The following is a 22397-nucleotide window of genomic DNA, read 5'->3' as shown; positions in this document are numbered from 1 at the left end:
CATTTTGGTGGAGGAGAAATAATGGTTTGGGCTTTACCCTTAGTTCCAGTGAAATCTTAACATCACAGCATACAATGACATTCTAGACTATTCGGTGCTTCCAACTTTGTGGCAACAGTTTGGGGAAGGCCCTTTCCTGTTTCACCCCCATTTGTCAAGATCAGTGTGGAAGAACTCGACTGGCCTTCACAGAGCCCTGATCTCAACCCCATTGAACACCTTTGAGATTAATTGGGATGTCGACTGCGAGCCCGACCTCACTAGCAACTCCATACTAGTGTCCATGATTTTGAAATTAGATGTTCGACCAGCAGGTGTCCACATAATTTTGGTGATGTAGTGTATGTGGTGGTAATTGTTACCAGTGTGCACTTGACCGTACAAAGGAATGATGAGGGGGCCATCTTGTGGCCAAGAAATGAAAAACAATAGGTCAATCCCCAAATAAGTCAATTCTGGCTCGTAGAAATCATCAACATGTATTGATCACTTCTTTACTAATGCTGCAGAAATTTGTTTGAAAGCAGTATCCAAATCCATCAGATGTAGTGATCACAATATAGTAGCCATAAAACCAAAGTTCCAAAGGTTGTGCCTAATATAGTGTATAAGAGGTCATACAATAGGTTTTGTAGTGTTTCCTATGTTGTTGATGTGAAGAATATTTGTTGGTCCGTGGTGTGTAATGAGAAGCAACCAGGCACTGCACTGACACATTTATGCACCCATTAAGAAAATGACTGTACAAACTGTTAAATCCCAGTGGCTTGATGAGGAATTTAAAAAATGTATGGTTGAGAGGGGTGAGGCTAAATAAATGGTAAATAGGTCTGGCTGCACAACAGATTGGCAAACGTACTGCAAATTGAGAAATCATGTGACTAAACTAAATAAGAAACTACACTATGAAATAAAGAAGCATAGTAAAAAGCTATGGAGCACCGTAAATTACATTTTGGGCAAAAAGACCGACTCTGCTCCATCATTCATTGAATCAGATCACTAATTCATCACCAAACCCACTGATATTGCTAACTACTTTAAGATAAGCAAGATGGAATATTACTGGGGATAATAGCAGATGATATTGCCACTCCTAAACTCAGTAAAAAAATAAATGTCCCTTTTTCAGGACCCTGTCTTTCAAAGATATGTAAAAATCCCAATAACTTCACAGAACTTCATTGTAAAGGGTTTAAACACTGTTTCCCATGCTTTTTCAATGAACCATAAACAATTAATGAACATGCACCTGTGGAATGGTCAATAAGACACAGACAGCTTACAGAGGGTAGGCAATTAAGGTCACAGTTATGAACACTTAGGACACTAAGGAGGCCTTTCCACTGACTCTGAAAAACACCAAAAGAAAGATACCCAGGGTCCCTGCTCATCTGTGCGAACGTGCCTTAAGCATGCTGCAAGGAAGCATGAGGACTGCAGATGTGGCCAGGACAATAAATGGCAATGTCCGTGCTGTGAGACGCCGAAGACAGCGTTACAGGGAGGCAGGACTGACAGCTGATCGTCCTCGCAGTGGCAGACCACGTATAACAACAACTGCACAGGATCGGTACATCCAAACATAACACCTGCGGGACAGGTACAGGATGGCAACAACTGCCCGAGTTACCCCAGGAACGCACAATCGCTCCATCAGTGCCGACTGTCCACAATAGGCTGAGAGAGGCTGGGCAGAGGGCTTGTCGGCCTGTTGCAAGGCAGGTCATCACCAGACATAACCTATGGTGATCACCTATGCTCTTCACTGACGAGTCGCGGTTTTGTTTCACCAGGGGTGATGGTCGGATTCGCGTTTATGGTCGAAGGAATGAGCGTTACACTGAGGCCTGTACACTGGAGCGGGATCGATTTGGAGGGTCCGTCATGGTCTGGGGCGGTGTGCACAGCATCATCGGACTGTGCTTGTTGCCATTGCAGGCAATCTCAATGCTGTGCATTACAGGGAAGACTTCCTCCTCCCTCATGTGGTACCCTTCCTGCAGGCTCATCCTGACATGACCCTCCAGCATGACAATGCCACCAGCCATACTGCTCGTTCTGTGCGTGATTTCAGGTTTCAATGTTCTGCCATGGCCAGCGAAGAGCCTGAACCTCAATCCCATTGAGCACGCCTGGGACCTATTGGATCAGAGGGTGAGGGCTAGGGTCATCCCACCGAGAAATGTCAGAGAACTTACAGGTGCCTTGGGGGAAGAGTGGGGTAACATCTCACAGCAAGAACTGGCAAATCTGGTGCAGTCCATAAGGAGGAGATGCAGCTGGTGGCCACACCAGATACCGACTGTTACTTTTGATTTTGACCCCCTCTGTTGAGGGACACATTATTCAATTTCAATTTCTGTTCGTCACGTCTGTGGAACTTGTTCAGTTTGTGTCTCAGTTGTTGAATCTTAAGTCATACAAATATTTACACATGTTAAGTTTGCTAAAAATAAACAGAGTTGACAGTGAGAGGATGTTTCTTTTTTTCTGAGTTTATTTGCCATATCTTTAATTTAAGCATACTAGAAAGTGTGTGCCCTCAGGCCTGGAGGGAGGCAATAGTTATTCCCCTACCTAAGGATAGTAAAGCCCCCTTTACTGTCTCAAATAGCCAACCAATCAGCCTGTTACAAACTTTTAGAAAAACATTTGACCAGACACAATGCTATTTTAAAGTAAACAAATTCACAACAGACTTTCATAGGGAAGGGCATTCAACAAACTTACACAAATGACAGAGAAATTGATAATTAAAAATGTTGGGGGGGCTGTGTTGTTATTCAGTGTGGTTGACATTATCGACCATAGTTCATAGAAAAACTTGTGTTATGGCTCTACACCCCCTGCTATAATGTGGGTGTTCCCTCCAATAAAATCCAGGAATTCCCCAGGGCAGCTGTCTAAGCCCCTTACTTCTTTCAATCATTACTAACGTCCCTTGCTTTTATTTATTTTTTACTAACGTCATGCCAGTGACCGAGTAAAGTCAGTGTATCTATGTATGCGGGTGACTCAACACTATACACGTCAGCTACTACAGCGACTGAAATGACTGCAACACTTAAAGAGCTGCAGTTAGTTTCAGAATGGGTCGCAAGGATTAAGAGTTTAAAAAAAAACTATATGCATTGTATTTGGGACAAATAATTCACTAAACCTCAACTAAATTTTGTAATGAATAATGTCGTAACTGAGCAAGTTGAGGAGACTGAACTGCTTGGAATAACCCTGGACTGTAAACTGTCATGGTCATAACATATTCATACAACAGTAGCTAAGATGGGTAGAAGTCTGTCCATAATAAAGTGCTGCTTCGCATTCTTAACAGCACTATAAACAAGACAGGTCCTACAGGCCCTAGTTTTGTCGCACCTGGACTAGTGTTCAGTCCTGTGGTCAAGTGCCACAAAGGAAAATTGCAATTATCTCAGAACAAGGCAGCACGGCTGGCCCTCAAGTACAGAGATAGCTAACATTAATAATATGCATGTCAATCTCTCTTGGCTCAAAGTGGAGGAGATTGACTTCATCACTACTTGTATTTGTGAGAAGTATTGACATGTTGAATGCACCGAGCTGTCTGAACTACTGGCAGACAGCTCGGACACCCATGCTTACCCCACAAGACATGCCACAATAGGTCTCTTGACAGTCCCTGAGACCAGAACAGACTATGGGAGGCGTACATAGAGCCATGACTACATGGAATGCTATTCCACATCAAGTAACTGATGCAAGTAGTAAAATTAGACTTAAAAAACAAATACACCTTACAAGAGAGCGGGGACTGTGAAGCAACACAAACATAGGCACAGACACATGCATACACACGATAACATGCGCATTTATACACACACGTACACAGAGTAGCGGCATGAGAGCACACACTTAGGATGTTGTGAAATCTGTTGTAAAATGTATTGTAATGTTTTTTTAAATGTATAACGGCCTTCATTTTGCTGGACCCCAGGAAGAGTGGCATCAGCTAATGGGGATCCAAAAAGACATACAAATATTCCCTTTCTTAGTACATGTCTGAGGGGTATCCTACAAAGCAAGATCAATGACTTAGCCAGCTAACTTACAAGAATATTCTGAAATAGCTATGTATTATTTTAAGAAGATAAGCATAACATGGGCATGGTCTAACTGACTCATCGACCAGAAACACTTATGAACCAGAAAATCAATAGTTATTTCAGGTTGTTTATCAATTTTAGCTGGCTTGATCCTGCTTTGTAGTATATCCCTCTGGTCTGTCAGACGTGAAACTAGCTGGGTAGATAAGCATCTGAGTGGCCATCGATGAGCCCCCTCCCTGACAACTTGAAGTTAGTCAAACTAAATGAAAGACAACTGTTGCTCATGGAGTCAGTTTGCACAGTTGAAGTTGAGTGGTGAGCGATGTGCACAAAAGGTTGAGACTTTGTGTCACAGTTGGGATGGAACTCACTGTTACAATGGTCCGTCAAACATCTGCTATCTGAGCAGCTAACCGATCGCTGCATCTGTACATAGTCTATCGGTAAATAGCCCACCCATTTTTACCTACCTCATCCCCATACTGTTTTTATTTATTTACTTTTCTGCTCTTTTGCACACCAATATCTCTACCTGTACATGACCATCTGATCATTTATCACTCCAGTGTTAATCTGCAAAATTGTAATTATTCGCCTACCTCATGCCTTTTGCACACAATGTATATAGACTCCCCTTTTTTTTCTCTACTGTGTTATTGACTTGTTAATTGTTTACTCCATGTGTAACTCTGTTGTCTGTTCACACTGCTATGCTTTATCTTGGCCAGGTTGCAGTTGCAAATGAGAACTTGTTCTCAACTAGCCTACCTGGTTAAATAAAGGTAAAAAAAAAAAAAAACTGAATGATGCTATATTTGGGCTAACAGAGCAGTTTGATATAACCTATTGTTTGTTTATGTTATGGAAGTTAGTGTAATTTTCAAAAATGTAAAACATAAAAGTGGTTAAGGTAGAACAATTTATAAACATTCCATAAATATGCAAGAAATTTTATACCATATGGGCAGGTACAATGGTGAGTTAATGACACTGAGGCATCATGAGTTAGTAAAAAAATTATACTATGCTTTGTACAAACACCATCTGTTCATCTTATTATATAGCTACTGGCAACAATGTTGAGTATCAAACCAAATCAGACGCATTTGTGTCAATAATTTGGCAAATATAAAAACCAAACTGTAAAAAAACACACAGAATAACCCATAAAAATCTAGAACAATCACCTAAATAAAATCATTAAAGCTCCGGTCAATAAACAGGCAACATGTTTGCATTATTAATAATAAAGATATTTAAAATTCAGCCCCCAAACATCAGAGATTGTTATTTTTCCATTACACATTTTTCTCATATTGAAAAACTGATGCTTTTCATAAAAAAATTGAATTTAGTAGTGTAAATCTTTTTTCTTTTTTTTATCAAGCAAAACTCATAGGTTACTACTATATGACTCTTTTAGGAAACGACAGGTCATTAATGCAATTTCACGAGGAGAAAAAAATGTATCCCACAATTTCATAGTGTAGTTTTAAGACTAAGTGAAATGAGCACACGGCAGTTTATGTTAGCAAGGCTCCTGTGGTCCACTTGATGTCCCATGTGAGGGACTTATGTTCTGAAGAGGAGACTTATGCAGATGAGCTGATGCTCTGCTTGTAGACGGCGTGGTAAGCGTTTCTCAGTAGCACGTAGGGGAAGCATGACTCCAGGAGGTCCATGGTGAGGAATGGAGACTCTTGTACAATCTGAAACCAAACCAAATACATGGATTTTGTGACGAAACCTATTTGTAACGCTTCCGACTCCAGACTAAACATTGCCCCGTGCAGCATGGGTTTAAAGCCCACCTGCACCTTGTGTATTTCTCTGTCTTCCCCACTCATTTATGACTTTCTCAATAAAAAAGAAAAGAAAAGATTCTCAGAGAAAATGTGTGGGTGTGAACTTTTATTTATCATACATATGCATAATGATAATGGGTGACATTCATAGATGGGATGGGACATTATTTAGGCAATTTGCTGTTTTAAATAATTGTCTACTTCCCACGATCATCACATAATAAAAGTAGCTAAATAAATTACTAGTTGCAGTATTCAGAAAATCTCCTTGGGTAATGTGCCATACCGTATTGTGCCATCCCAAATATATTGAATCAGCACAAATACTCACCATGTCCAGCAGCAGGTACACAGACTCCCTGTTTCGTGTCGTCATTTTGTCTGTCTCCTGGCCAATCTTCAGCAAGCTGGAAGATGCCAGCTGTAAATACCAAAACAGCAGAGGATTAAAGATCTGCAGCAAAACTGATTTATTTTAAGTTGCTCATCAATTTCAAAAATAAGTTTTGAAGTTTTCAAAGATCATGCATTTCAGAAACTGCTCAGTAGTGGGGGAAAAAAAAGTTGTGACAAATCCATTTTTGTAATGTTAAAGTGAACCTGGGATTCAAACAACAAAACGGTCACCTTGCCACTTTTTTTGACCAACAGCTGAGGGATGGGGCTGGAGAAGAAATGTAGTCACTCTCAAATTCATAGACAGAGCCATAATACATGGACTGGCCCTCCATGAGGTCAACATTAGCTATACAGTGTTTGTTTACAATTACTTTGTTTACAAACAATGAAGTAAAACAAGCTCACATTTTGAGTTTAGATGGGGTAAGAAAGCTTAACTAAACTTCTAAGTTATATCCAAGAATCAATGGCTAAAATATAATTCATGTAAAAGTACAAAAATGGATGCACCAATCCAATGTGATAAATCGCAGGGAGGGAAAGGAAAATATGCATATAATAGATCAATGTTGACAAGAGCGACATGTTGCACTTACAGCCAGAAATTCTTTGAGACGATCTTCAATGCTTCCCTTGTGAATGGTGAACAAGGCAGCAGCTATCTGGTTGACAGCTTTCGCCAGACAGTGAATATTGTTGCAGTGTCCTTAGAAAGATTGAAGAAAACATTTACTTCTCAGTTATCACAGTCCAACAACAATTGCTTGACTGTTTACCTTTGATACCTCAAATCTCTCTATAGTTATATACAAAATCAACAGAAAGTAGTAGCCAAATAGTTATTGGTTACTACTTACTAAAACGACATACAGTGTACTAATCATAATACGTACAACTATGGAACATACTGTTCTAATAAAAAATATGCAGTTAGCAACACATATCAATATACTAGGCTCATTCATACTGAGAAGGCATCACATAACGTGCAATCGCGCCTGTTCCCCGCCATTCATTTATTTTGGAAGCGCACGTCTCTTTATCTGATGATCAGCTGTTTTCGAACACACGTGGGTCTGAAAAGACGTTTCTCTTGTTCAATAGCATTCGTACTAGATGAAAAGCTGAAATGAGCATACCATACTGGCATATAAAGCATACCAAATGTTCCATATTTCACATAGACCTACTAAAAAAGATTATATTTTCGCATACCTGATTAGAGTACTTACTATTTAGAAAGGGTATTCGGACATGGCTACTGTGTACTAACCATACTACTAGTGATGCACCGTTATGACATTTTTGGCCGATACCGATATCCAATATTTTCTTTGCCAAAAAACCTGATACCGATATTTACGTTTTTAGTGACCCTTTAACCATTCTAGTACAGTTAAATAGTTCACACACACAAGGACGCAGCAGTCTAAGGCACTGCATCTCAGTGCAAGAGGCGTCACTACATCCCTGGTTCGAATCCATGCTGTATCACATCCGGCTGTGATTGGGAGTCCCATAGGGCAGCGCACAATTGGCCCAGCGTCATCTGGGCCATTATTGTGCTTTTTATAATTCTACTATTTGTATTAATTTGCATCACTGTCAATGAAATACTTTTATTTTGAAGGCAAACCGCAAATTCCACTATTGTGCCTAATCCTTATTGTGGCTAGCTTCACAACACATAACCGGGTCCGGTCGAGCCTCACTAGCAAGATGAAGCTAGCTGGCTGCTTATAACGTTAGCTTTGGGCAACAGGGTTAAGTAGATGGCTAGCTATTTATTTTCATGAACTGAAGTTCAATTTCAATTAGCGAACAACAAGTGGCAACCTAGCTAATACTTACTCACAATGATTCCTAAATCATTGCTAAGAATAATGAAAATGACTGCAGTTTCTACTGGTCATTGTTTTCAGGCTGGTTGTATTGGTGCTAGCTAGGTACCCCAGAAGCTGCGGTCGAACAAATGATGCTTTATTACAACACAGTATTGTAAACACATAGTTTGTGGCTGGTGTTTGTAGACTTCTGTACAGCTTTGACAGTGCTACGGTATCTTTTTTGACACACAAAGACCCAAACGGCATTCAATAGTATGTATGTCTTGAAACTAACAGCAGTGACGCTGTCTAACTCCGGTAGGGTAACATCTGAAAAATAGCACCCGTGGTAGTGTGTACCGTTGCTCGACCAGTTGGCGAAAGCCAACAACACCCACGACAGAGAACGGTTGATTGTCAAGGGGAATGAATTCCATTATCTTGGCTTTAATGGATTTTGCCTTTGAGTTGTCTCACTGAAATGTTCTTACTCTTTCAAATGACTGCTCTATCCACACAGCAGACATTCTGGCCTAGGTTAGGAATGCTGTGTTGCATGTGTAGAGCAACATTTTACGTGGCGTCATTACGTCATATAGGTGGTATGCACGGCAGTTTTGACATCAGTTTTTAACATCGGCGTTAAACTAGACATCGGGCCGATACCGATGTTCGCATTTTTAGCTAATATCGGCTAGTTCTGATATGTTCACCGATATTTAATTTTATTTTTAATTTTACCTTTATTTAACCAGGCAAGTCAGTTAAGAACACATTCTTATTTTCAATGACGGCCTGGGAACAGTGGGTTAACTGCCTGTTCAGGGGCAGAACGACAGATTTTTTTGTACCTTGTCAGCTCGGGGGTTTGAACTCGCAACCTTCTAGTTACTAGTCCAACGCTCTAACCACTAGGCTACGCTGCCGCCCCGATATATCGTGCATCCCTACATACTATTAAGGATATAGGGCCTGTCCGAATACCCATACTTGTGTTCTAAAAAGTACTCAGACATAACTATGTCTGCGCCTGGTGGGCTATATGGTTAATCAGATATGGCCACTATTACCCAAACGGCCATTGACATATAGAAATTATAGAAATACCTTCGATTGCAGGGCTATATTGAGACATGACGTTGCTGGCCAGAGTTGGCATGGAAACGGCAACGAAGACCATGAGCAGACAGGCGATCTTATACTCCTCCTCTGGGCTTATGTTTTCTGGAAACAGTGGTATTATGTACAGTTAATAACTGGATGACAATCAAACAGTTGCTCTTAGAAAACAATGTCAAACACTGCCAACTACACCGCAATCATGTTTATGTTTTTCCAGGTAGCAGTATTCAGTGCGGCCAGGCTTTCCTTTTGTAATGAATTGAAGATACACATGAGAAACCTGCACACAGTGCGGGTTTCTTCTTTTTTTCTCATCTTATTCGCCTGTTACCATGCACCTGCAAAAAAGATAGCTCAGATGTGCGAGTGCCTTTAGAATTTTGAACATACACATAAATTGAACATCTTCCTCAAACGTGTTTATTTCCATTGGCAAACACTGTCAGCCCTTTGCAGAAGCCTAGTTTTGTCTCTCACCTGATTTCTGTGAAGAAAGGGCCACCACTAAGGCTGGGTCTATCTCACAGGGCAGGCCTGCTGCAGACGACAGCTCATACACATTCATGGCCACCTGACAGGAAGAGGAAATCATAGACTCATAGACTAGATAAAAACATCAGATCATCATCTGCAAAAGTGTTTCCAAAATCTATCCTCCAGTACAGGGGACACCAGTTCCACCTATTTTATGTATTCCAGAACTAGCACACCTGATTCAACTAATGCAGGACTTGGTGATTGGTTAACCAATTGAATCAGGTGTGCTCATACTGGAATACATCAAAAAAGTCAAACTGTATCGGGGGTACTCAAGAGAGGTTTGGGAAAGACTGATCTAGACTGTTGTCTCTATTGTAACCCACCGAGAAAGGTCCTATATACACACACACACGTTGCCTCCTACCTTCATGTCAGTCTCTCTGGGAATGTGGTCCTTGAAATCCTCGACGGAGCTCACCAGGAAAGGAATGTGGAAGGACAGCACCTGACGACAGGTGATGGGACAGAAAAATGGGTCACATTTGAGTGCCGGTATGTTGTCATGTTAAATCTAGTTACTGGCATCTTTCTTTCACATCTTTCATATTTTTATACATTTTATTGGACAGAGAAAGTGGGGAATAATAGGACGAGAGTGCGTTTTCAAACCCATGTCGACACTGGTATAGAAGTGCTGTAGGCGGTGGCACTAACTGTTATAGCACCCAAGCTACATTAATGGCAATTTTGACATGATCTTATTTGTACCCAGATATACAGCAGATGACTTCAGTGATGATACAGAGGCCTAGTTAGTGACAGTGATACAGTATTGGCCAGGATAAGTGTTGTGACTGGACTTACGTCGCGGAGTGCTTCCTGGGCCAGTGATCGGAATGACAAGATGACTCCAATAATGGTCATCCTTTTCAGGACGCTGTCAACAGCTACAGAACACAGACAAGGACACAAACAAGGCTTTAACCTCCCGTAAAAGAGTTTCAAAATGAAAAAAAAACTAACTAAAGAGACTTCAATGCTCAGTGCTGATCTGAGGGAAAACCATTTAGGGAGCACATCTTGAGTCATTACCACATACAGGATGTGCTTAATATGGCAACAAGTCACACTGCGTCTTCTGTTTTGGGGCTACAAGAGTAAGACATGGGCAAGGCAAGAGAGAGACAGACGTACATGAGAGCTTTTTAAAGAGGGCAGCCATCTGCTCTGGCTTATCAAAGCTGGTCCTCATCTGGTTCAGAACTTCCACGTTGTCCACCACCAGTTTCTATGGAAGTGAGAAGGAAGGGGGAGAGCGAGAAAGACAGAGCCAGACACAGAAAAAACAGAAAGAACAAAATAAAGGAAAGAGAGAGATACTATTCATGAGATTCAGAGAAAAAGAGCCCAGGGGCATCAGCATCAGTACAAAAAGCTCTGAAGGAAAACAAAAACAAACGCCTCTGATTCAGTCAGTGACCACACCTTGAGTTCTGCCACCTGGGAGGATATGTGCCACATGAGGCTCTCGCTGAGGAACTTCATGCCATAGGGTCCCAGCAGCTCTGAGAGTGACCTCATCTCTGTGGGAAAGACAGCGAGCGGGGGGATGTCAGAAATGCTTTGTGTCAACGCGTCACAATTCATCCTCCTCTCGTTTATCCCCAATGCTTTTGGGATTTAAGTACGTAGGTGGCCATGATTAAAATGTACACATATTTAACCTGATAAAGGCTGCAAGGCTTTCCCCCAAAAAGGACTTGTCCTAGAGTGGCGGAATATTCACAAAACTATATTCACTATAGAGTAGCCTCAGCATACACTGTACCCATCACGTCACATTATCCTATTCAGGACAGGCTACAAATTCCTGCTCAAAGTATTGCAAGCCTCCATTATGTCTAATAAATTATTCTGATGGTCTCACCGGATATATCGGAGTACTCCTCAGCATTAAAGGTGAGCTCGTTCTCCGTAGGCAGGTTGACAAAGGCCTTCATGGCAGGGAAGTAGGCAATGTGGCCGTTACTTACCTGCCGGAGCAAGGTCTCCAGATACCTATGGACACACAAGCAGACTCAATCTCACTGGGTGACACGATCGAATGGATATTTATCAAGAGTGCTGATCTAGGATCAGGTCCCCCAGTCCATGTTATCTTATTCATTGTGATCCTAAATAAGCACTGCTACTCTGAGATGCTTAATACATATGGCCCAAAACTCAATCTACTCATTGGACCTTTTTTTGTCCTGGTTTTGTGAGGAATCACCTAGGTGACATAATACAGTGCCTTGCGAAATGATTAATCCCTCTTGATGTTTTTCCTATTTTGTTGCATTACAACCTGCAATTTAAATAGATTTTATTTGGATTTCATGTAATGGACAAAAATTGGTGAAGCGAAAAAAAGTACTTTTTTCAAAAAAATTCAAAACAAAAGTGGTGCGTGCATATCTATTCACCCCTTTGCTATGAAGCCCTTAAATAATATCTGGTGCAAACAATTAACTTCAGAAGTCACAGAATTAGTTAAATAAAGTCCACCTGTGTGCAATCTAAGTGTCGCATGATTGGTCACATGATCTCAGTACATATACATCTGTTTTGAAAGGCCCCAGAATCTGCAACACCTCTGAGCAAGAGGCACCACCAAGCAAGCGGCATCATGAAGGCCAAGGAGCTCTCCAAATAGGTCAGGGACAAAGTTGTGGAGAAGTACAGATCAGGGCTGGGTTAAAAAAAAAATCTGAACATCCCACGGAGCACCATTAAATCCATTAATACAAACTGGAAAGAATGGCACCACAGCAAACCTGCCAAAAGAGTGCCACCCACAAACACTCACAGACCAGGCAAGGAGGGCATTCATCAGAGAGGCAACAAAGACCCCAAAGATAACCTTTAAGGAGCTGCAAAGATCCACAGCGGAGATTGGAGTATCTGTCCATAGGACCACTTTAAGCCGTACACTCCACAAAGCTGGGCTTTTTGGTTAAAAAAAATAATAAGCAAACACATTTAGTGTTCGCCAAAAGGCATGTGGGAGACTCCCCAAACACATGGAAGAAGGTACTCTGGTCAGATGAGGCTAGAATTTAACTTTTTGGCCATCAAGGAAAACGCTAGGTCTAACGCAAACCTAACACCTCTCATCACCCCGAGAACCCTATCTCCACAGTGAAGAAGGATGGTGTCAGCATGTTTTTCATCAGCAGGGACTAGGAAACTGGTCAGAATTGAATGGTGCTAAATGGTGTTAAATACAGGGAAATTCTTGAGGGAAACCTGTTTCAGTCTTCCAGAGATTTGAGACTGGGATAGAGGTTCAGCTTCCAGCAGGATAATGACCCTAAGCATACTGCTAAAGCAACACTCGAGTGGTTTAACGGAAAACATTTACATGTTTTGGAATGGCCTAGTCAAATCCCAGACCTCAATCCAATCGAAAATCTTTGCTGTACACCAGCCGAACCCATCCAACTTGAAGGAGATGGAGCAGTTTTACCTTGAAGAATTGGCAAAAATCACAGTGGCTAGATGTGCCAAGCTTATAGAGACATACCCCAAGAGACTTGCAGCTGTAATTGCTGCAAACGGTGGCTCTACAAAGTATTGACTTTGGGGGGGGGGGGGGGGGGTGAATAGTTACGCACGCTCAAGTTTTTCATTTTCTTGTTTGTTTCACAATAAATAAAAAAAATAGCATCTTCAAAGTGGTAGGCATGTTGTGTAAATCAAATGATACACCCCCCCCCCCCCCCCCCAAAAAAAAAACTTTAATTCCAGGTTGTAATGCAACAAAATAGGAAAAATGCCAAGGGTGTGAATACCAAACCGACATATGTAAACTGAGGACTGGTGTGTTGGTTGGGTGGGACTCACCAGTTGGTGTAGAGGCTGGTGATGGTGGGCTCCCCATGGCTGTCCAGGTGCTGGGTCTGCTGCAGCAGCACGTTGTTGAACACCCGCGTGATGTCAATCTGCACATAGTTCTCGATGGACTGCAGCACCGTCATGTAGGAACGCACGCTGGTGAGCAGCTCGGAGGGCTTGGCGATCTCTTGCGTGGCCTGGTTGTACATGGTCATCCCCACGATGGACCTGAAAGAAGAGGGAGCATCATGAGTCTTGGATTGATCTATAGATTGTATCTATCGATCACATTGTTTCAATCCATGGTAATGTATCATACAGTTGAAGTCAGAGGTTTACATACACCTCAGCCAAATACATGATGCTGCCACCCCTGTGCTTCACGGTTCGGCTAGCAAGCCTCCCTCTTTTTACTCCAAACATAACAATGTTCATTATGGCCAAACAGTTCTATTTTTGATTCATCAGACCAGAGACATTTCTCCAAAAAGTACGATCTTGTCCCCATGTGCAGTTGCAAACCATAGTCTGTTTTTTTATGGTGGTTTTGGAGCAGTGGCTTCTTCAGTGCTGAGAGTCCTTTCAGGTTATGTTGATAAAGGACTCGTTTTACTGTGGATATAGATTATTTTGTACCTGTTTCCTCCAGCATCGTCACAAGGTCGTCTGCTGTTGTTCTGTAAATGATTTGCACTTTTCGCACCAAAGTACGTTCATCTCTAGGAGACAGAACTTCCTGAGCGGTATGACGGCTGCGTGGTCCCATGGTGTTTATATTTTAAGTTTCCCCAAAAAATGTAATTTATTTATGTATTATTTTTTTCTCCCCAATTTCGTGGTATCCAATTGGTAGTAGTTAGTTTGTCTCATCGCTGCAACTCCCGTACGGACTCGGGAGAGGCGAAGGTCGAGAGCCATGCGTCCCCCAAAACACAACCCAACCTAGCCGCACTGATTGACACAACGCACATTCAACCCGGAAGATAGCCACACTAATGTGTCGGAGGAAACACCGTATACCCGGCGACCTGGTCAGCGTGCACTGCGCCCGGCCCGCCACAGGAGTCGCTAGTGCGCGATGAGAAAAGGATCTCCCTGCCGGCCAAACCCTCCCTAACCCGGACGACACTGGGATAATTGTGAGTCGCCCCATGGACCTCCCGGTCGCGGCCGGCTGCGACAGAGCCTGGGCTCTGTCACAGCAGAGGCTCTGGTGGCACAGCTGCGATGCAGTGCTTTAGACCACTGCGCCACCTGGGAGGCCCCATGGTGTTTATACCTGCATACTATTCTTTGTACAGATGAATGTGGTACCTTCAGGCATTTGGACATTTCTCCCAAGGATGAACCAGACTTGTGGAGGTCTACCATTTTTTTCTGAGGCCTTGATTTCTTTTGATATTTCCATGATGTCAAGCAAACAGGCACTGAGTTTGAAGGTAGGCCTTGAAATACATCCACAGGTACACCTCCAATTGACTCAAATGATGTCAATTAGCCTATCAGAAGCTTCTAAAGCCATGACATACTTTTCTGGAATGTTCCAAGCATTTTAAAGGCACAGTCAACTTAGTGTATGTAAACTTTTGACCCACTGGAATTGTGATACAGTGAATTATAAGTGAAATAATCTGTAAACAATTGTTGGAAAAATGACTGTCCTAACCGACTTGCCAAAACTATAGTTTGTTAACAATAAATTTGTGGAGTGGTTGAAAAACGAGTTTTAATGACTCCAACCTAGGTGTATGTAAACTTCCGACTTCAACTGTATATATCGTATCATATCCATAGTATTTATTGTATCGTATGATATCCTAACACAGCATAAATACTTGAGGACCAGAGGGATAGGAAACACTGCTGCTGAAATATGGTTGTGTCCCAAATGGAAGCCTATACCCTATACCGGGCACTTAGGGCCCTTGTCAAAAGTAGAGCACTAAATAGGGAAAAGCGCACCATTTGGGAGGCATTCTATGTGTAGGTGGGTGGACTCACTTGGTGAAGCGGATCTCCAGGTGGGAGGTGAGGTATTCGCGGGGGGTAAAGGTGTGTTCCCACACCACCATGTTGGGCACGTAGTTAATGGAGAAGCACAGCTCTGACAGCGCCGTGTGCAGCTTGTCCAGGCTGGAAGACACAACAAGATAGAAATGAACATCAGCAACTACTAACATACACCATGACACACGCAGGCACGCACAGACAGTCACAAACACGGACAACTCACTTGGTGACCAGGAGCCTGTTCTTCCTCATGCTCTCAACACCCGGCTTCTCTCGCTCCGGCTCGCCTTTCTTCCCAGTCAGCTTTTTGGACTTCTTGTTCACTGCCTGACTGATGGTTTTCGCACAGTGTTTAGGAAGCAGCTGCAAAGAGATAAAATCTAATCTGAATGAAAATCCATGTGCAATAATTTTATCTACACTTTGATAAGAAGGTAACATAGGATTCCATGAAACTGTCATATATTGTCAATAAGGCTTACATCAATATGGCCCCTGTCCATTCATTATAAAAGGCAAAACTGATCCTAGAATCAGCACTCCTACTCTGGATCACATACACATACTAAAAATATATGCATTCACTGTACTGAAGTCACTATGTAAAAAAAGAGACCGCTAAAGTGACAAACGCATCATTATATACCCTATTCCACAAGGACATGGGTCTCCATGCCGATGACCCCTCACCTGGTCACTGAGCGTGCACTGCTCTGTGCAGATGTCGGTGATGAGGTTGCGCGCCTGCTTGGCCATCTCGTCCAGGAACATGTTGCAGAGCGACAGACTGCGATCGCCAATGTGATGCCGCTGGGAGAACGCAGGGAAGGGACAGGTAGTTAACCACTCAGGAACAGTGTGAGATGGGAATCATTGGGGCAACACTTCCGTAGTGCAAAATAATTATTCAAAATGCAAAACTGACAATAAACCTCAATCTCGTGGTGATTTAATTTGAAATGTTTCTTGACCAATGTGCTTTATAAGCAGGCTCCTTTTTTTATTTTTACTTCAGTTTAGTAAACTGATCAATACAATCACTTTGTTATGCACATTGTTGAAGAAAAGTGTCAAATTATATCACACTGAGATGATTATAGTGACATTTATAGTAAGTTTTGTACTTGAAATGAAAAATGCTGCCCTTAGTGTTTTATAAGAATCTCAAGTTGCACAATTCCAGAAACTTTCCCAAAGTTCCCAGGTAAAAAAAAAAAATCCCAGTTGGAGGATTCCCAGAGTCAGAAGGAAAAATGCAGGGAGGGAAACACTCCAACTGGGAATCCTGCAACCGGGATTTCTGAATAACCCAGGAACTTTAAGAATGTTTCCTGAATTTTGCAGACATAGCCTTACAAAACGAATTGTAGATATGGATGTGATGTTATGCTTCATAAGGGTTTCTTTCAACCATTGGTTGCGGGGCCTTACCTCTTCGGGACAGAGCTCATGGGTACAGCTCATGAAGTGTGTGCACAGCAGGGGGAATGAGATGGAGTGGCGCGACTGTGAGGGCAGTTCCAAACACTGCTGAAACATCTTCTCAAATGCTCGGCTGTAGAAGCTATCACCACCAACGAGACGAGGACACCAAGAAAGTCAAACTCAAAATCAATCTAGAGCAATCATATCCAAAGCAATAAATGAATTAATCTGGTTTTCATATCTTGTCATTAACATATATTTTCAAATATTTATTTATGCAATTATTCTTTACATTTGTGTTATATGCCGATTTATTATCGTTAGCTCTCATGTTTATGGCAAATCATTTGACCGTGCGCCTTGATGGCATTCATTTTTTTTTTTTGTAAAAAAATAAGCCCTTACTGGACTGTATTATTTACTATAACTCTATTACTAATTGCATTTATTGCAAGGTAAATTAAAACGTGCTACGTGTTGCAGGAGGACTTTAGAATAATGCAAAACATATCCGAGGTGACGAGTGAGAGGAAGCGAACTACACCGAAACTAATTTCACACATAAATTAGCCTAAAGACAAGATTAAATTGACAATAATCTGATGACTGATAATATTATCAGTTGTAAAATTGTACATGACGAGATGGGCGGAGCATGGAATTAATTGAACGAGGCAGGGAAAGGAGCACCACTTTATCAAATCCTCCTTTAACTGCAGTCACATGCAGGTAAAACGTTTTGATTTATTTATGAGACTGTTAGAATGCTGACCCGTCATTGGATGGATGCTATGTGTATGCTAATGGTGCCCCTGACAACATTCTCTAGTGGATACTTATAGACTGAAAGGCCTGGCAGTTCTGGTGTGAAGGAGGAAGAATTTACCTAGGTCTACATTTGTTTAAAGTGCAATCAAAATAATGAGCTGAAGGATCGGATGATCACGCATCAAGAGGAGACTGAAGAGTAGACTGAATTATCACCAAGAGGCTTCTAGAGTGAATGCGGCAACGAATATACTCTCCCTTGGGGCGGATCTGCCATTGAGACAGACCGGGACAGAAACTATGGAGGTCGACTTCCCAAACATACGGCTACACAACGGCGTTCCGACCCACTCTAGCCCAATTCCCATCTAGCCAGTCCCAGCACTCCGTGACATTCACCGGTAAAGGTAAAAGCTGAAGGAAAGTTAGAAGAACAAGCCACTGACCACAAGCGTGATCTGGGCTCTTCCTGGCCAATCAATTTCAGCCTGGAAATTCCACTCCCACAGTAGGATTTGCAAAAAGGTAGTCCAGAGACCCCGGTGTAAGTAATGAGCGGTCCACGTCTCCCAGTCTGCTGAGGGCTTTGAGAACACCCAATGTGAGTCAAAGGCCCCCCACCCTCGGCCCCAAACGTCAGCAATTTTTGAAATGGGGGAGCAGCAGGGGGAGATTCATCTGCTCCAGCTGGAAGGAATCAAGAAGCACGGGGCTCTGCAAACCTATTCATTGGAGAGCTACCATCATATAGGTTTTCACTCTGGGGTTGGAGCAAAAACCTACAGGAAAGTAAGCTCTCCAGGAACAGGGTTGGAGACCCCTGATCTAGCATCATTGCTGAAACCTCCAAGGTTTGTCATCCCAGATGCAAATACTCTTTTATTACCTGGGGGTGCACATGATGGATTTACAAGAACTGTTCCCAACCATCAAAATTCATGTCAAGTGAGTGAAAGCAGAAAAGCTCAAATCCATTGTAAAAACAGCTTATCGTGACCATACAGGATTCAGGCAAACAACCCATGAACTCTGGTCCTATTCCTTCTGCGCGTTGGAACTGCGAGAAATTCAGCCGTAAGTGGTCTCTACATGTTTGGCTGAGAAACCATTGTACAGTGAGGGAAAAAAGTATTTGATCCCCTGCTGATTTTGTACGTTTGCCCACTGACAAAGAAATGATCAGTCTATAATTTCAATGGTAGGTTTCATTTGAACAGTGAGAGACAGAATAACAACAAAAGAAATCCAGAAAAACGCATGTCAAACATGTTATAAATTGATTTGCATTTTAATGAGGGAAATAAGTATTTGACCCCCTCTCAATCAGAAAGATTTCTGGCTCCCAGGTGTCTTTTATACAGGTAACGAGCTGAGATTAGGAGCACACTCTTAAAGAGCTGTAAAAGACAGCTGTCCACAGAAGCAATCAATCAATCAGATTCCAAACTCTCCACCATGGCCAAGACCAAAAAGCTCTCCAAGGATGTCAGGGACAAGATTGTAGACCTACACAAGGCTGGAATGGGCTACAAGACCATCACCAAGCAGCTTGATGAGAAGGTGACAACAGTTGGAAGAAACACAAAAGAACTGTCAATCTCCCTCGGTCTGGGGCCCCATGCAAGATCTCAGCTCGTGGAGTTGCAATGATCGTGAGAACGGTGAGGAATCAGCCCAGAACTACACGGGAAGATCTTGTCAATGATCAAGGCAGCTGGGACCATAGTCACCAAGAAAACAATTGGTAACACACTACGCCGTGAAGGACTGAAATCCTGCAGCGCCCGCAAGGTCCCCCTGCTCAAGAAAGCACATGTACATGCCCGTCTGAAGTACATGCCCGAAATGAACATCTGAATGATTCAGAGGACAACTGGGTGAAAGTGTTTTGGTCAGATGAGACCAAAATGGAGCTCTTTGGCATCAACTCAACTCGCCGTGTTTGGAGGAGGAGGAATGATGCCCATGACCCCAAGAACACCATCCCCACCGTCAAACATGGAGGTGGAAACATTATGCTTTGGGGGTGTTTTTTTCTGCTAAGGGGACAAGACAACTTCCCCGCATCAAAGGGACAATGGACGGGGCCATGTATCGTCAAATCTTGGGTGAGAACCTACTTCCCTCAGCCAGGGCATTGAAAATGCCTCGTGGATGGGTATTCCAGCATGACAATGACCCAAAACACACAGCCAAGGCAACAAAGGAGTAGCTCAAGAAGAAGCACATTAAGGTCCTGGAGTGGCCTAGCCAGTCTCCAGACCTTATTCCCATAGACAATCTGTGGAGGGAGCTGAAGGTTCGAGTTACCAAAAATCAGCCTCAAAAGCTTAATGACTTGCAGAAGATCTGCAAAGAGGAGTGGGACAAAATCCCTCCTGAGATGTGTGCAAACCTGGTGGCCAACTACAAGAAACGTATGACCTCTGATTGCCAACAAGGGTTTTTCCACCAAGTACTAAGTCATGTTTTGCAGAGGGGTCAAATACTTATTTCCCTCATTAAACTGCAAATCAATTTATAACATGCGTTTTTCTGGATTTTTTGTTGCTATTCTGTCTCTCACTGTTCAAATAAACCTACCATTAAAATTATAGACTGATCATTTCTTTGTCAGTGGGCAAACGTACAAAATCAGCAGGGGATCAAATACTTTTTTCCCTCACTGTAGATCTATTTCATCCTAATGAAATAGGATCCAGACTGCTATCACAAACATTTTCTCAGTACTAAGAGCTGTTAGGCTTACTCGAGCAAGAACCCTCACTAACACTTATTTTATTCCATGTCCTCTCTTGAGGCATATACCCAAATGGTCTTTTTATACTATCTTAATTCTATAACAGGACAAAATGTGTGCTTATCAAATGTAGTTTCCTCAATATTAAGAAAGAAGTGCCGCAGGGGTCAATTTTGGGCTCCGTTCTTTTCACTATTTATATAAATAATATTTGTCCATCTTAAAACCTGTAACATTCATCTCTATAAGCAGATAGTTATTTACTCCTTTGCCCCCTCAGTACAGCAGGCCATTCATGACTTTCAACAAAAAAATTGCTTACTGATCTTAAACTAGTGCTTAATCCTAATAAAACCAGGTTTATGTTGTTGTCTGGGTCTCGTAATATTGACCCTGAGGACCTGAGTATCTGCACATTGAAGGGAACCCAAATTGAGCAAGTTCCCCATTATAAGTACTTGGACTGACGATGAGCTATTTTTTAAAACACACATTGAAAAGCAGATCATTAAGATTGGTTTCTTTTATAGAAATACATCCTGCCTCAATTTTAAAAGTAGGAGGAAGGTTGTTCAAGCATCTCTTCTCCCAGGTCTTGATTATGGTGATATAGTCTACATTCACGCGGCAGTCTCTGTTTTAAAATCAGCACTGCGTTTTATTACTGGGGGCAATTTCGTTACACATCACTGCATTTTGTATAGTTTTGTTGGCTGGGAGTCTCTGACTACCAGAAGGGTCCAGCATTGGATGCTTTTTAATATGAAGCGTTTTTTTTCAGAGACTCCCCCACCTCACGCAATATTTGGAGATACAGCTAATTTTCAGACCCGCTCTTTGGACTAGCTGGTTCTGGAGGTCCCACGGGTGTCCACTGATAGGGGGAAAAAATACTTTTAGTTTTTATACCCCCAGCTCATGGAATAGCCTTGAGGCCATTGCTGGTCTGCAGTGGACAGATTAGAAGTTTAAGGACGGTGATATGTGAGACTTGTGTTCTTTTTTAATTAATATTGTTGTACAGATAGTCATTGTATTACATTTTATTGTGTATGTACATGCTTTTGCAGCTCCCTTGTATATGAGACCCTGGTCTCAATGCTGACCTACTCTGTATGAACAAAATTAAATGTATGTATATATTTTCTGTCTGTTGGGTTATGTATTACCAGAAGATGGAGATGTCTGAGGTTTCCACTAACATCTCCACCAGTGAGTCCACCATCTTGGTGTGGAATATGATGGTGTTCATCATCTTGCCCAGTTCACGGTGGTCAGCGATGCCCAGAGAGGCTTTTGACACACTAGTGTAGGCCTGGAGAGAGCGAGAGAGACAGACAACAGTTTCATCACATCAATCAAAATACATTGAATTTCAAATCAAAACCATTCTCCCTTTCAGCTAGCATCATATTACAGTCTCTCTTACAACTGGTGTTTAACCCCCTAGAGTCGATTGACACGTCAATCTAAGTTACATATCACATCTGGCCGTGATTGGGAGTCCCATAGTACGGCGCACAATTGGCCCAGCTTCGTCTGGGATGGCTGGGGTAGGCCGTCATTGTAAATAAGAATTTGTTCTTAACTGACTTGCCTAGTTAAATAAAGGTTAAAAAAATATATATATAATAATAACGAAAAAAAGAGGGATATCAGTTTTTTTTCTTGCATTGATGAGTCTCAATTCACTGCATCCGCCAGTGTCACACTTCTGCTTCTTGTTCCCATGTTTAATGAGCTGAAATAAAAAAATCCCAGAAATGTTCCATTCGCACAACAGAGCCTATTTCTCCCAAATGTTGTGCAAAAATTTGTTCACATCCATGATAGTAAGCATTTCTCCTTAGACAAGATA

At 42.1% G+C, this 22397-nt stretch overlaps 1 protein-coding gene across 4 annotated transcripts in view; it reads right to left on the bottom strand.

The window, feature by feature from the left end:
• Positions 1–2478: 2478 nt before the first annotated feature.
• Positions 2479–22397, bottom strand: part of LOC109890731 (nck-associated protein 1) — a 56210-nt gene continuing 36291 nt past the window's right edge. For 2 of the 4 annotated variants that reach the window (XM_020482738.2, XM_031824608.1), the window contains 16 exons: positions 21709–21854; positions 17038–17170; positions 16297–16416; positions 15830–15969; positions 15598–15729; positions 13606–13824; positions 11648–11778; positions 11206–11303; positions 10915–11008; positions 10585–10667; positions 10145–10225; positions 9718–9811; positions 9226–9342; positions 6889–6998; positions 6225–6314; positions 2479–5797 (listed from right to left, as the gene is read on the bottom strand). In XM_020482738.2, coding sequence (XP_020338327.1) covers positions 5681–5797; positions 6225–6314; positions 6889–6998; positions 9226–9342; positions 9718–9811; positions 10145–10225; positions 10585–10667; positions 10915–11008; positions 11206–11303; positions 11648–11778; positions 13606–13824; positions 15598–15729; positions 15830–15969; positions 16297–16416; positions 17038–17170; positions 21709–21854 — 1905 coding nt within the window. In that variant the 3' untranslated portion in view covers positions 2479–5680. Of the gene's footprint in view, positions 5798–6224; positions 6315–6888; positions 6999–9225; positions 9579–9717; positions 9812–10144; positions 10226–10584; positions 10668–10914; positions 11009–11205; positions 11304–11647; positions 11779–13605; positions 13825–15597; positions 15730–15829; positions 15970–16296; positions 16417–17037; positions 17171–21708; positions 21855–22397 lie in introns of those variants that run through there. The other 2 variants (XM_031824609.1, XM_031824611.1) reach the window with 2 other exon arrangements.

This window comes from Oncorhynchus kisutch, linkage group LG5, assembly GCF_002021735.2.
Source record: "Oncorhynchus kisutch isolate 150728-3 linkage group LG5, Okis_V2, whole genome shotgun sequence".
In the NCBI taxonomy this organism is placed as follows: Eukaryota; Metazoa; Chordata; class Actinopteri; order Salmoniformes; family Salmonidae; genus Oncorhynchus; species Oncorhynchus kisutch.
Note: the sequence above shows the minus strand (reverse complement) of the source record. Positions and strands in the feature narration are given on the sequence as shown.